Source organism: Pinus tabuliformis, chromosome 9, assembly GCF_031772625.1.
Source record: "Pinus tabuliformis cultivar Carrire ecotype Pingquan chromosome 9, CPIR1, whole genome shotgun sequence".
NCBI classification, from domain to species: Eukaryota; Viridiplantae; Streptophyta; class Pinopsida; order Pinales; family Pinaceae; genus Pinus; species Pinus tabuliformis.
Genome location: NC_142307.1, coordinates 689,375,352 through 689,388,705, shown reverse-complemented (window position 1 = coordinate 689,388,705; position 13,354 = coordinate 689,375,352). Strand labels below are relative to the sequence as shown.

General features: G+C 40.3%; 1 protein-coding gene across 4 annotated transcripts in view; it reads left to right on the top strand.

The window, feature by feature from the left end:
* Positions 1–13,354, top strand: part of LOC149150532 (ribonuclease J-like) — a 318,852-nt gene that overhangs the window by 238,264 nt on the left and 67,234 nt on the right. For all 4 annotated transcript variants that reach the window (XM_089437865.1, XM_089437863.1, XM_089437864.1 and 1 more), the window contains one exon: positions 3,001–3,126. In XM_089437865.1, coding sequence (XP_089293991.1) covers positions 3,001–3,126 — 126 coding nt within the window. The remainder of the gene's footprint in view (positions 1–3,000; positions 3,127–13,354) is intronic.

Below are 13,354 nucleotides of genomic sequence, written 5' to 3'. Positions count from 1 at the left end.
CTTAAAAATGACGTAGATAGGGCTACCGGAAAGTTGAAACCTTTTCGTGTCAAACGAAAGGGGTTCCTCACTGGAACAGATGCTCCTAACGCAATAGAGCAGTCCCCTCGGCCCGAAAGAAATCAGAAACAGTGGATCTAGGAAACGACAGTCGGATGCAGTTCTACCGACTTCAGATTTGGATCACCAACGGATGCGGCCCTCAAATAGCTCTGATGCCATGTAGGAATTTATAGGGTAAGTTCCTCAGACAGAACACCAAAGGACATCGCTCACAAACGGATCACAGATAAATACACCAGTATTCTTGACGTGGTTAAAACTCTCAAAGAGGGAAACAGTCCACGGCCTAAGCCAACGCGGCCACTTCAGACAATATATTAATAAAAGAATGAAAATTTACATAAGCTTTTCTCATGAACGGTTAACCTACAAATGACCCTCCATGCTCTTTAAATAGAGATCATGGACCAATCGGGTGTTAAGCCATGGATCAAGTGTGGGTAATATCGAGGAGAGAATGAACTGTCAGATCACTTCATGTCTAAAACATATCGTGACCGTCGGATTGTAAGTTACAAAAGTACATAGTAAAGAAACACACTTTACCTAACTCTACACTAGACCAAGATATACTTAACTATTTTCTATGTGTCGGAATATCCTAACAATATAGGCATCACTTAGTACATTGGGGACTCTGATATCAATACTTAGGCCATCGAATTCCCACTCTTCAAAACATTTATTGGCTCCCTGCATATCTCCAAGTTTGACCATTGAAGAAAGCATGCATACATAGCCATTGTATTGTTTTAATTGCAAATTTCAATGGCTACAGAGAGTTGACTTAAATATATAGGGCTCTACCTAGTTGAGTTTGTCTTGCAGTTGCCCACATTTTCTAGGATGTGCAACTTGAGTAAGTTAGATTCATATACTAGTCAACAAGAGAGCTAGAACTGCCGAGAAAGAAAATATTAGTGTCTGATGTCACATGTGCAATACGCAGAATGCCCCTGTTGAGATCCTTGATTTGGTTCTCAATCTGTTTAATAAGTTAATAACATGAAGATTCAAGAATGAACATTGAACTGTGAGCAATGAACATCATTGATGTAGTAAATTAATAAACTAATACTATATTTCAGTAACTTAATATGGATCAGGAACTATATTTCAGTATTTTATCTATCTATATATATATATATATATATATATAGATATATATAATATGTCCCTCGTGTCCTGTTTCCGGGGTCGCTGTGTCTCGTGTTGAATACTCGTATTTACATGTCCTCGTGTCATGTGACTTAGATGGTTGAACATTGAGGCATCAACAATAGGGGCAGGGAATTCTATTTCACATGACTCCTTATTCATTAATTTTTGTTTCATGGCAGTGTCCATCATCAACAATAGGGGCAGGCAATTCTGTTTCACATGACTCCTTATTCATTAATTTTTGTTTCATGGCAGTGTCCATCATCCAAAATCTATAGTGTTTTATTATATGTACTATCATTTATATCTTTGAAATGACTTCTATAGTTATGTGTATATCTGAAATTGACTGTATCTCCATGGTATTTCATAGCACAAACTATCAGTTATGTCCTTGAAATGAGATATTATTGAACATTTGCATTATATGTACATTGTAAAGTTTCATATATATATAGTGTGTGTGTGTGTTAAAATTTTCTATGTTATTGCTGAGTTCTATTATAGCCCTAGTCAAATTCTTACCCTTTGACCTTGTCGAGGTGAGTGTATTGACTTTATTGTCAATCTGATAGAGGTGGAGAAGTTTGCTATTAGCCATGTAATATTCACGTACTATGATAGACATAAACGAAAGAGGGTTGATCCATGTTCAAGTCCTATTACTATCAGATGAGTACATTGCTAACACTTAAATGAGGTAGGCTAACATTTGAATCCTTAGAGTGACTAACTTGCTAATACCTTGTAGCTATGAGCTTGTTATAATTTTGGTTTCAAGCACAAGTGGTGGTCTCTAAGATAATATTTCCTCTGTTTTTGGTTGATTGTGGATTGATGAGGCTTCTCTATATTTTCTCATGGCATGGAAGATATGGCACTAATGGCAAAATATTTGGGGTGTTCTTCAACCCTAAGTCTGCGAACTTGAACACACAAATATCTTGTAAATTACTATCATATTTAAGGTTGATAATGTCTAGTCCCAACACCAGTACTTTTCTCTTTGAAAAGTCAATGATTCCTATAAACACATTGTTTAGGTTAGGGATGCAATAGCAGGGTCATGAAGGATGGGTATTGGCACATTGAACCCTAATCATAGTTATAAACAACATGGCAACAATATATCTATGGAATCCATGGAACCAGGGTCCAGAACACTATTATTTTTCTCCGACACCTTTATCAGATCTTCATGGAACTCTCCTATGACACTGTAAAAGGTAAAACTTGAAAACAAACAGTCTTTTCCCGGTGATAATACTCTAAACTTAATGCACTATAACAGCATTGCATTTAGTCCAGTGTGTTTGTCCTTAATACAAATGCTGTTGTTGCATTTTTTTGAACTTTTTCCAATTACATCCTATGAAATGTTTCAAGTAAATTTCCATTATCTTCACTTTAAAGTGCTATGTCAATACTTTGCTGAGGATTAAGATCATTTGCCTCATTCTGTAGACAGAGTAGAACCATCCAGAATTTTTGTTTGGGTCCTATTTTGACTTGAAATGGAATTCCTTACAGATTGTAGGACTTCGCATGCCTACAATCTGCGAAGTCTACAAAGGAATATGTGCAATTCTACTACAAAGGATAGAGAAAAGGGTATCTTTGCTGCCCTTTGATCGGGAGTTGTACAAACTGTGGTGTTAAATAGTGAAATAACATTGAAGAGTTTTATCCTTGATGACATATTATTATGAAATGCATTTTGAGCTGCATACTTTCATGGAGGTTTGATTATATTGTTTTCCCTTAATAATGGTGCAGATCATACCAGGGAATGAAATTCGCGTAATGAAAATGGTGAACCGTATATCAGAACTTGGGCCTATGGTGGTGATGGGTAAAGGTGATATGTTGCATACTTCTGGTCACGCTTACCGTGGAGAACTGGTAAAATTTCTACCTTGTAATTAATGTTTTTCATGGGAAGCAGTTGGTGTGCACAAATTTGTACAACCTAGTAGTATGATAAACTTTTCATTGGCACATCTTTTCCATTAGATTGTGATTACCACGAATGCAAACCAAACTTGAACTGAGACTCAGCCTTCTAATAAAACATCGTTTTAAAGAAGCTAAAGTATTCACCTTTATAATTATGACTCTGCCATCTTTTGTTGAGCTTGTGAAATACCTTACCTTTTTGTGTTTTATTTCATGACACCACATTAAGTCTGTTTTCAATGTTCCGAACCCATATGATAGGCACTTGTCTCTTGATATTCATAAAATAAAGAACGTTTGAGATTTTTTTATTATTATAGTTGAACACATTGAGAAATGTAGCCCAAGTAGAAACTTCTTCCACATGTTTAGTGTGAATGTGCAGGAAGTGGTTCAAGACATTTCTTTAGTGACAATTTACGAAAAGTGGGAAATCATTCCATCTTGAAATTTCACTTAAAAAATAAAAGAAAAAGTGAAAGCCTTGTATTTTGTAGACAATTAGTCTTAGGAATTTAAATGAAATGTTGTAGAAGTTCTAGAACAATAGTGACTTAGCTTAGAATTTTTTCTTAGCCGTACATCAGTACATTTCATGATTGAGATAGGTGGCTGGTAGGATTGAGGAGATTGGTGATCTCCCTCAAAGCGTAAAGAGGACAATAGAAGATAATTCGAACTCTCATGAGACCAAGAGAGCTGAAGGAAGGAAGAATGTTCAAGGAGAAGAAGGGGAGATTGCTGAAGTAACCAGCAAGATACCAGAAGGCCATATAGGTTGTATCACTGCTGTATCAACGTTTTCCTTATGCACAGGCCATACATCATTAGATCTGGCTGTACACTGGATTGCTGAGTGTGTTATAGCTGTTGAGAGGAGGGAAAGAGTGGTTTGCTGTCCAGGAAAGGAAGAAACAGAGTAGGTCATACTACTATAGATTTTTCCTTTCTTACATAGGCCGTACACTTCAGATCTAGGAGATTCAATTGACTGCACAACTGCTGGTTCAAATTGTTGATATTTCTAGGGTAAACAAGCTAGAACAATTTTCTTCAACAGATAACTACTTCCAATGATCAGTTAGCATTAATGACATGTATTGTTGAAATTTGTAACTAGGTTCGGCCTTCATAATTATCTTTGTATTTATATCTATGTTGCATGAAACGCTGGCCAGGAGGGGGTTTCAGCGCGGAAACAGAAATGAAACGCTGAAATGCATTTGGTATGGGCCTGAAACACGTTTCAAACCGTACAGGCGAGTTTCACAAGGCTGAAACATGGCTAGTATGGCCTGAAATGCGTTTCAGGCTCGTACAACCACGTTTCTGGCAAAAGAACTTGTTTTTTTTTCTCTTTATTTTAACTTTTTTATTTGGCGATTAAAATAATGTGTAGATATTTCTAGATGTCTCTCGCAGTTTATAAAAAGACTCTCGCCCATCATCTTCTTCCGCTCCACCATCTGCTGTTGAGCATGCTTCTTCTTCTATTTTTGATGAGGATTATGATGATGAGGATGAAGATTGAGGACTATTAGTCTCTATTGTTTTCTAGGTTGAGCTCATGTTTTATTTCTATATGTGTTCAAACTTCATTGTCCACAGTTTTATACTTGTTGATGTAGCATTGTACTGCCAACCTCATATAAAGGCTGATTTTGAATATATATTTATAATAAACTTCGTTTATCAAGGTTGTTTTTGGATATTACTACTTTCATTATGTGATCATTCATGAGTAAATGTGATGTTACTATGTTTCACCATCATGTATAATTGATAGACTTATAGTTTATGCAATGACATTGGACAATGTAATCATAATGTAATAATGTATCATGTATGATTTATGATTGCACATAACATTTCTTAAATTTGTGAGGGAGGGGTCATGTTTCGTGCCCGTACCCGTTTTGGAAACTCGTATCTGTTTCCCCGTATCATGCAACTTAGATTTATATCAATGTATATTTCTTGTAAAAAGCAAAAGAAGAAAAAGAAAAATTATTATTATTATTATTCTTTTCTAGATTGTGAAAATTCCTAGATCCTAACAATCTCAGGAATCCCACTGCAACTAGTTGAATCTACTTCTCCTAGATTGTAAATTAAGTTACAAACTTATTTTAGATTTATTCATGAAATATCAAAGCAAATTACTGAAGCAGCGTACACCAATTAAATATGATTCTGAAACATAGGAACTGAGCAAGGAAAATAGAAACACATAGGACACAGTTATTTTTGGACAAAATTCCCCGGAAAAACCGAATGTGGGAAAATCGGTGCAACAGTTTTGAGGGTTTATTATTATTAAGCAGTAGCAAAATCTGAATACATCACTGAATACCTCACAGGGTTATTCAGTTACAGAGAGAAATACTGGCAGAAGCTTTGTGAGTTTTACCTCACACAATCACTGAGAAATCCTGGTTAATCTGGCTGCGGGATGAAGTGCCCCTGGTAGGCACTGCGCTGTCTCTACGTTGTCCCAACGTCAACCCTTCCAGGCACTGCGTCACCCAGCTAGGAATTCAATCAGTAGCCCAGAGTCACTGCTCTCAGCCTCCCAGTCTCACACCTCGGCTTCTGGTTGTTGAAACTGACCCTCTGCTCTGATTTTTGACTTTCTCTCTCTGCCTCTGCGTCACTTCTACGTGGCCCTTCTGGCCTTGCGTCAGCCTCTGTGTCAAGGCTTCTGGATCACTTATTGCCTCTCTCTGTTGATGTATCTTCGGCTGAGAATCTCTCTCTCCAGAAGCTGCTATCCCTGCCCCTCAACTGCAAGAGATTTCCTCAATCGATTTTTCCTCCTGAGAACTTCTCACTTTAGAAAATCAATTTTCTCTATCTCTTTGTGTGTTTTCCAAATGACCCTCAAGCCCCTTCTTATATCTTCTTGTTGGACAACCAACGACCTAGATTACATCTTAATTAAAGGCTCAGATCGTTTTGGCTTGATCTGTGGTTTTTTCTAGAAGTTTCACCCCTGATTAGATTAATATCCATTAATATTTTAATTTTCCTAAGTTTAGATGTAGGAACCCCATTAAAAATATTAATTATTTTAATAAAATCACTTATGGGTGGAATTTCCCAAAACACTTTCTGGGTTCTTTGGAATACCTATGCCCAAGCCTCCCTGCAAAATTTGAGGCTTAGAGCACATCCGATGCTACCTCAAATAAACACTCCCTCTTAGCGAGGAATGTGCTCTAGCAATACATTGGTACTACATACTAATCTAACTCTGAAGCATCGTCCTCTGCATTGTTGATGTCTGACATGCTGTCCACCAACTACTGCGTTGTTGCTGCTACTGTACTACTGCCTTTTACACTGCCACTGCCATTGCTACATTTGTACTGCAGCTCCCTCTGCATCTGTGTTGTTGTTGGTCTTTCCTCCCAACACTGCATCTGCACTGCAACTCAGTTGCTGAGAGAAGCAATTGAAAACACCCAAAACTGGACAAGTATCTAGTGGATACACCTTGGTTTTGAAATCTTGACTGCTGCTAGTCCCACACTCTCTTTTGAAGTCACTGCGCTGCTGAAGCTCTGCATTGTGCCTCCTTGCACTGTTGCTCTGCGCTGCTCACGTTCTTGCGCTACGAACCACTGCATTTGTTGGATCAACACTCCATGGCACCAACTGAAACTCCACCATCCCGATACTACTAATCATGCGCTGTCGTAGCAAGGTGATCATCCAAGAGGTGGACTCCTCAAGGATCTTGCCCATCTGCAGCTCTATCGAACTACAACTCTATATCAGCCCACATCCCTCCTGGAGGTATCTTGGTTGTCATGGCGAACTCCTCCTCCTGCTCCTCCTGTTCGATCTTTGCGGCTGCAACCTTAGGATCATGCTTCTCATCCTCATCCTTTTTCTTCAAAGGACTCTGGTATGCATAATGGCCCATCTCGCCATATCTGAAGCACTTCACCTTGGAGACATCCTTTTTTGTGTCTCTGTTTCCCCTGCTGTCCCTTCGATGTAAGGGCTGCCTTATCCTCTACTTTGGGCTTCGACTCACTGTTGCTGTTGCTCCTATCAAGTTTGACCTTGAGCAGGTCTCTCCTCAGCTCTTCTTGTTTTAGAGCTACCCACATTTTGTCCCAATTTGGCAATGCTGCTCTTCCCAGGATACTTTGGACAAAGATTTGCCACTCATCCAAGATGGAATTTAGAGCCAGTCTCACTAACTCCGAATCCTGAGGTGTATGTCCCACAACTGACAACTCATCACGGGTCTCCTTCAGTTTCATGAGGAACAAATCCACACGTTCTCCCTTCTGCATCTGAGAAGATCTCAACTTCTGCTCTAAGTACATCTTCTGCTACTCAGAAGATCCCTGATACAATGTGGGCAAGGCATCCCACATCTCGTTAGCGGTTCCTTTGCTTGCAACGTGGCACACCACGTGATCCTTGACTCCATCCAGGATCATCCTCTTCGCCTTAGCCATCTCAGCTTTGTACTTCTTCAGTGGATCTGCATCCGTTGGGACAGCTACCACATTATCAACATACGTCTTGAGGGCATGCTCATCTAGAAGGAAAGTCATTCTAGCCTTACAGATGGCATAGTTGGAAGCTCTGTCCCACCTCTCCTGATCCCTCAAGCCACTGGTTGCCATATCCTCTGAAAATGTCGAACAACTCCCTCTTTCTCCCTACTGCGTAGCTCCTAGGCTGCCTTACACACTCCCTGATGGAGCTGGTAAGCTGTTGCTCCTCTGCTGCTCAGCAAATGAGAAACGTTGATTTCCTTGGCAAGAAATCACTGAGGAAGTATTCCCTCACTATGCGATCTGCTTCTTCCTTCTGACGGCTTTTTTGCCCAAGACTGAGCTTGCAGAAAACTGCGTCCCTCTAGTTCTGCGTAGCTCCCTTTTCCTTGGCAAGATTTCAATCTGGAAGTCTTAACTCTCTGTCAGCTCACCCAGAGAGAGACACCCACGAAAATATAACCCTCCTGGCTAGAACTGCGCTATCCTTTAGGGGATTCGAACTGCTGCTTGCTGCAGCAAGTTGGCCCTTGCTTTAGTGCTAGATCTTCTCTTTGCTGTTTCACATCAACAACTTTGATATCATGTGAAAATTCCTAGATCCTAACAATCTCAGGAATCCTACTGCAACTAGCTGAATCTACTTCTCCTAGATTGTAAATTAAGTTACAAACTTATTTAAGATTTCTTCATGAAATATCAAAGAAAATTACTGAAGCAACCTACACCAATTAAATATGATTCTGAAACATAGAAATTGAGCAAGGAAAAGAGAAACACATAGGAAACAATTATTTTTGGACAAAATTCATCGGAAAAACCCAATGTGGGAAAACTGGTGCTGTAGTTCCGAGGGTTTATTATTATTAAGCAGTAGCAAAATCTAAATACATCACTGAATACCTCACAGGGTTATTCAGTTATAGAGAGAAATATTGGGAGAAGCTTTGTGAGTTTTACCTCACACAGTCACTGAGAAATCCTGGCTAATCCGACTGCTGGATGAAGTGCCCCTGGCAGGCACTGGCTATTTCTGCGCCACCTCTACGCTGTCCCTGCGTCAACCCTTCCAGGCAATGCGTCACCCAACAGGGAATTCGATCAGTAGCCCAGAGTCGCTGCTCTCAGCCCCCTGGTCTCACACCTCAGCTTCTGGCTGCTGAAACTGACTCTCTGCTCTTATTTTCGACTTTCTCTATCTGCCTCTGCGTCACTTCTGCATGGCCCTTCTTGTTAGTTTTTCATAGCATCGGAAGTGCTCTAGCCTTGAAAATTAGTGGAGAGGCTAAGGCACATGAGTTTTAAAGAACCCATAAACCGTTCGGTGAAATTCCACCTAGATTGTATTTTATTAAAATAATTGATATTTTTAATGGAGTTCCTAAGTCTAAACTTAGGGAAATTAAAATATGGGTGAGACTGATCTAGAAGGCGCATCATGTCATGTTTTAATCTTAGCCGTTGATTAGTGACTTAATCTCGGCCATTGAAGACTCAGTAGGAAAAGTATAAAATGGAGGCTTGGGGTTCATTTGGAAGCACACAAAGAGATTGAGGAAATTGATTTTCTGAGGTGAGAAGTTCTCAGGAGGAAAATCAATTGGGGAGATCTTGGTGTTGAGGGGTAGAGAGAATCCGGGAGAAGGACTTTCCAGAAAATACAGAACAAAGAAGCGGAAAGAGCTTGCAGAGAGGCAACGCAGTAGTCGGGAGAAGAGCTGATGTTGGGCTAGCCTGGGCCCACGCAGTCCTGACACAAAGCCAGAAGGGCAAGCGCAGAGCAGAAAAGCTGCCTGTCACGCAGAATCCAGAACTGCCAAAACTAATTGCTGAAACATATTTTCAGTTCTAGTTTGTGAAGTTTGCAACTGAATTTATTTTGGTATTTACTGAAGTATTGGTAAATAACTTATCATAAATAAGTAGGAGAAATAAATCAATTATTGTAGCAAATTTTCACATGGTATCAGAGCGAGGTTTAGGCAAGATGGAAGCAAAGGGAAAGGGCATGGAGAACAATAGGGATCATAATATTTCCGAATTAGCTTTGCAGGCTAGAAGAGGAGTTTGCTTGCCTATCAAGTTGTGCATCAACCGAGGACTGGTACATTGATAGCGGGATGTTGATTTGGGGTAGCATTGGATGTGCTCTAGCCATGAAACTTGGTGGAGAGGCTAAGGCACATGAGATCTCCAATACCCAGAAAGGGTTTGGGCAGATTCTAAACAGTTTGGGAGATATTAAAATAATTAATATTTTTAATGTAATCCCTAAGTCTAAACTTAGGGAAAATAAAATATTAATGTGAATTAATATGAAACTGTGTTAGAATGGTCCAAAAGTCATGGATCAAGCCAGATCTAATCTTAGCCGTTGATTAGGGACTTAATCTCGGCTGTTGATTTGTCAACGAGAAAAGTATAAGAGGAGGCTTGAGGGGCACTTGGAGAATACATTGAGGGAGACCAGTCAATTCAATTTCTGGAGCGGGGTTAGCTGAGAAATTGAACCAGTGGTCTGGAGAGCAGTCAAGAGGCAGCAAGTACGGAATAGAGAGATGGGAAATTAGCGCAGAGGCAGGAAAGGCAGACGCAGGGCCAGAGGGAGCCACACAGAGGCAACAGAGATTGCGCAGAGTCAACAGGGGCTACGTCATCCACGCAGAGGTTGCAGGAGTGATGCAGAAAGCCAGAGAGGTTGCGCAGAGACTCAACAGGCTGACGCAGAGGGTTTCAGGTCACGCAGAGGTCAGTAGGGTTGACGCTGGGTTCAGAAGAAGTGCTGGAGAATTTGTCTATCTGTGGGTAAGTCAGTTTGGCACCTTGTTGTACTAGAAAATTGCTGAATAATAAAATCCTCCCTTGCTACACCGGTTTTCCCACATTGGGTTTTTCCGGGGACATTAGTCCGAAATAACTTTGTCAATGTGTTCATTCTTGTGCATATTTTTGTTTCTGTATTACGGTGTGATATCTGCAACAATATTTATTTTAATGTTTATTGAAGTAATTTCATGAATAACTTATGGTGAAATAAGTAGGAAAAGTAAATCAGTTGCTGAAGTGATAGAATTTTCACATGGGGCTTTAACTCATATGACTGGAGAACGAGAATATTTCTCGAGCTATCATTGCCACTGCTGTAACTGTACTGCTGCTGACACTGCCACTGCCAACACTGCATTTGTACTACAACTCCCTCTGAATTTCTGCATCTGTGCTGTTGCTGGCATTGCACTGCCAACTGTCCCTGCACTGCAAATTATTGTTGCTACTGAAATGGATTTTCTACCATACCCATCTTCTCTCTAAACTGAGTGAACTTAGCTCTTCCGAGAGCCTTTGTGAGTATATTGGCTACCTACTCTCCTGTGGGGACATATTGTCACTGCACTGCCCCATGTTGAACACAGTCTCTGATAAAGTGACAACATATATCTATGTGTTTCGACCGATCATGAAATACTGGATTCTTAGAGAGTTTGATACAACTCTGATTATCATAGTAAACCTTGGTCGCTTCCATCCTTTTTCTGAACAAGCTCACAAACAATTTTCTGAGCCATATAGCTTCACACGTAGCTGTGCTGACTGCCATATATTCTGCTTCTGCTGAGCTCAGAGCTACCGATTTCTGCTTCTTTTTGCACCAAGATATCATCCCTGATCTAACACTGAAGTAGTACCCTGAGGTACTTTTTCGGTCTACTGAACTACCTGCCCAATCTGCATTTGTGAACCCATTCAATCTGACGTCCTCCCCTGGGGAGTATTTCCACCCATATCTGACTGTTCCGCGCATACCTAAGAATTTGCCTAGCTGCTGCCCAATGCATCCTTTTTGGTTCCACCATGAACTGACTAAGAGTGTTGACAACAAAGCAAATGTCTGGCCTAGTGTTGACTAGATACATGAGCGACCCAATGAGCTTCCTGTACAAGGTGGGATCTACTTCCTTGTCTCATGATGCATCTATTTTATTCCATTTGGTGATCATGGGAGTAGCCATGGGTCGACAATCTTGCATTCTGAATATCTTCAGAATATCTGTAGTGTACCTTCCTTGTCCAAGGAAGATCTCCCCATTCTTCTGCCAAATTTCCAACCCCAGAAAATAATGCATCAACCCCATATCCTTCATGCTGAATTTAGCTTCAAGATTCTTCTTGCAATCCTGGATGAGCCTGGATGACCCGGTTAGGAACATGTCATCTACATATAATACTAGAATAAGTGGTCCATTCTCTACCATCAAATAATAGAGATTGGGATCAACATCACTCTTGAAAAATCCCAACTGCTGCAAGTAACTATCAATCCGACCATACCATGCTCTGGGTGCCTGCTTGAGCCCATACACGACTTTCTTTAATATGCAAAAATGAGTTCTTTTCTCATGAGTTTCGAAGTCTTCAGGCCTTTCTATATACAATTGCTCTTCTATCACCCAGTTCAAGAATGTTGCCTTGATATCCATCTGGTGAATATCCCATTCCATTTGAGCTGCTAGGGATATAATAGATCTGATAGAGGTGTATCGAGCAACTGGGGCGAAGGTTTCTTCATAGTCTATTCTTTCTTTCTGAGCATACCCCTTTGCCATGAACCTTTCCTCATACTTCTCTATACTGCCATCTGCAACATACTTGATCTTGTAGATCCATTGTGATCCTACAACTGATCTATCTTCTAGTATAGGTACTACTTCCCAGACATTATTCGTCATAATGGAGTTGTATTCTTCGACCATGTCATCCACCCATATTTGGTGTTGAATAGCTTCCTGAAAGCTAGAGGGTTCTTCGACCTTAGCTACCAATGCCTGGTAACTGTCAGGTTGTCTATGCTGCCTTATCTCAGTTCTAAGAGCTCCAACAAACTCCTTTGCTGACTGATCTTCTATAGGCATCTCGTGAGATCTCCTGAAATTCTGTCTTCCATGAACTTTGCATCCCGTCTCACTACAATCTTCCTTCTGCTAGGAATGTAGACTCTGTATGCCTTTTAGGTCTCGCTGTATCCTACGAGATACCCTTTTTTTGTAGTCTGATCCAGTTTATTGTGCTTCTCATCTGGAATGTGACAATAAGTCACGCTTCCGAATATTCTTAGATGACTGACTTTCGGCTTCTTCCCTGTGAAGACCCCTTCGGGCGTTTTGTTCCCCAATGCTCTATGAAGAGTTATATTATGGATATACACTGTTTTGTTGCAAGCTTTTGCCCATAGATACCTAGGTAGATCCTGATCATACAACATAGCTTTGGCTGCCCCAACAATAGTTCTATTTTTTCGTTCTGCTACTCCATTCTGCTCTGGATTATATGGAGTTGTCCACTCTCTTTTGATGCCCTCCTTTGTGCAGAAACCTGTGAAGTCTTTGTCCGTATATTCTCCACCATTATCAGAACGCAATACTTTTATCTTTTTGCCTATCATATTTTCAACAAGAGCTTTAAACTCTCGGAAACGATCAAAGACCTCATCCTTGGTCTTTAAGAAATAGATCCAGGTTTTTCTGGAGTGATCATCGATAAAGGTGACAAAGTATTCACCACCACTAAGAGCTCTTGTGGACATAGGACCACATATATCTGAGTGTATTAATCATAATACACATTCTGCTCTATTGTTACTTCTGGAAAAAGCTGCTTTA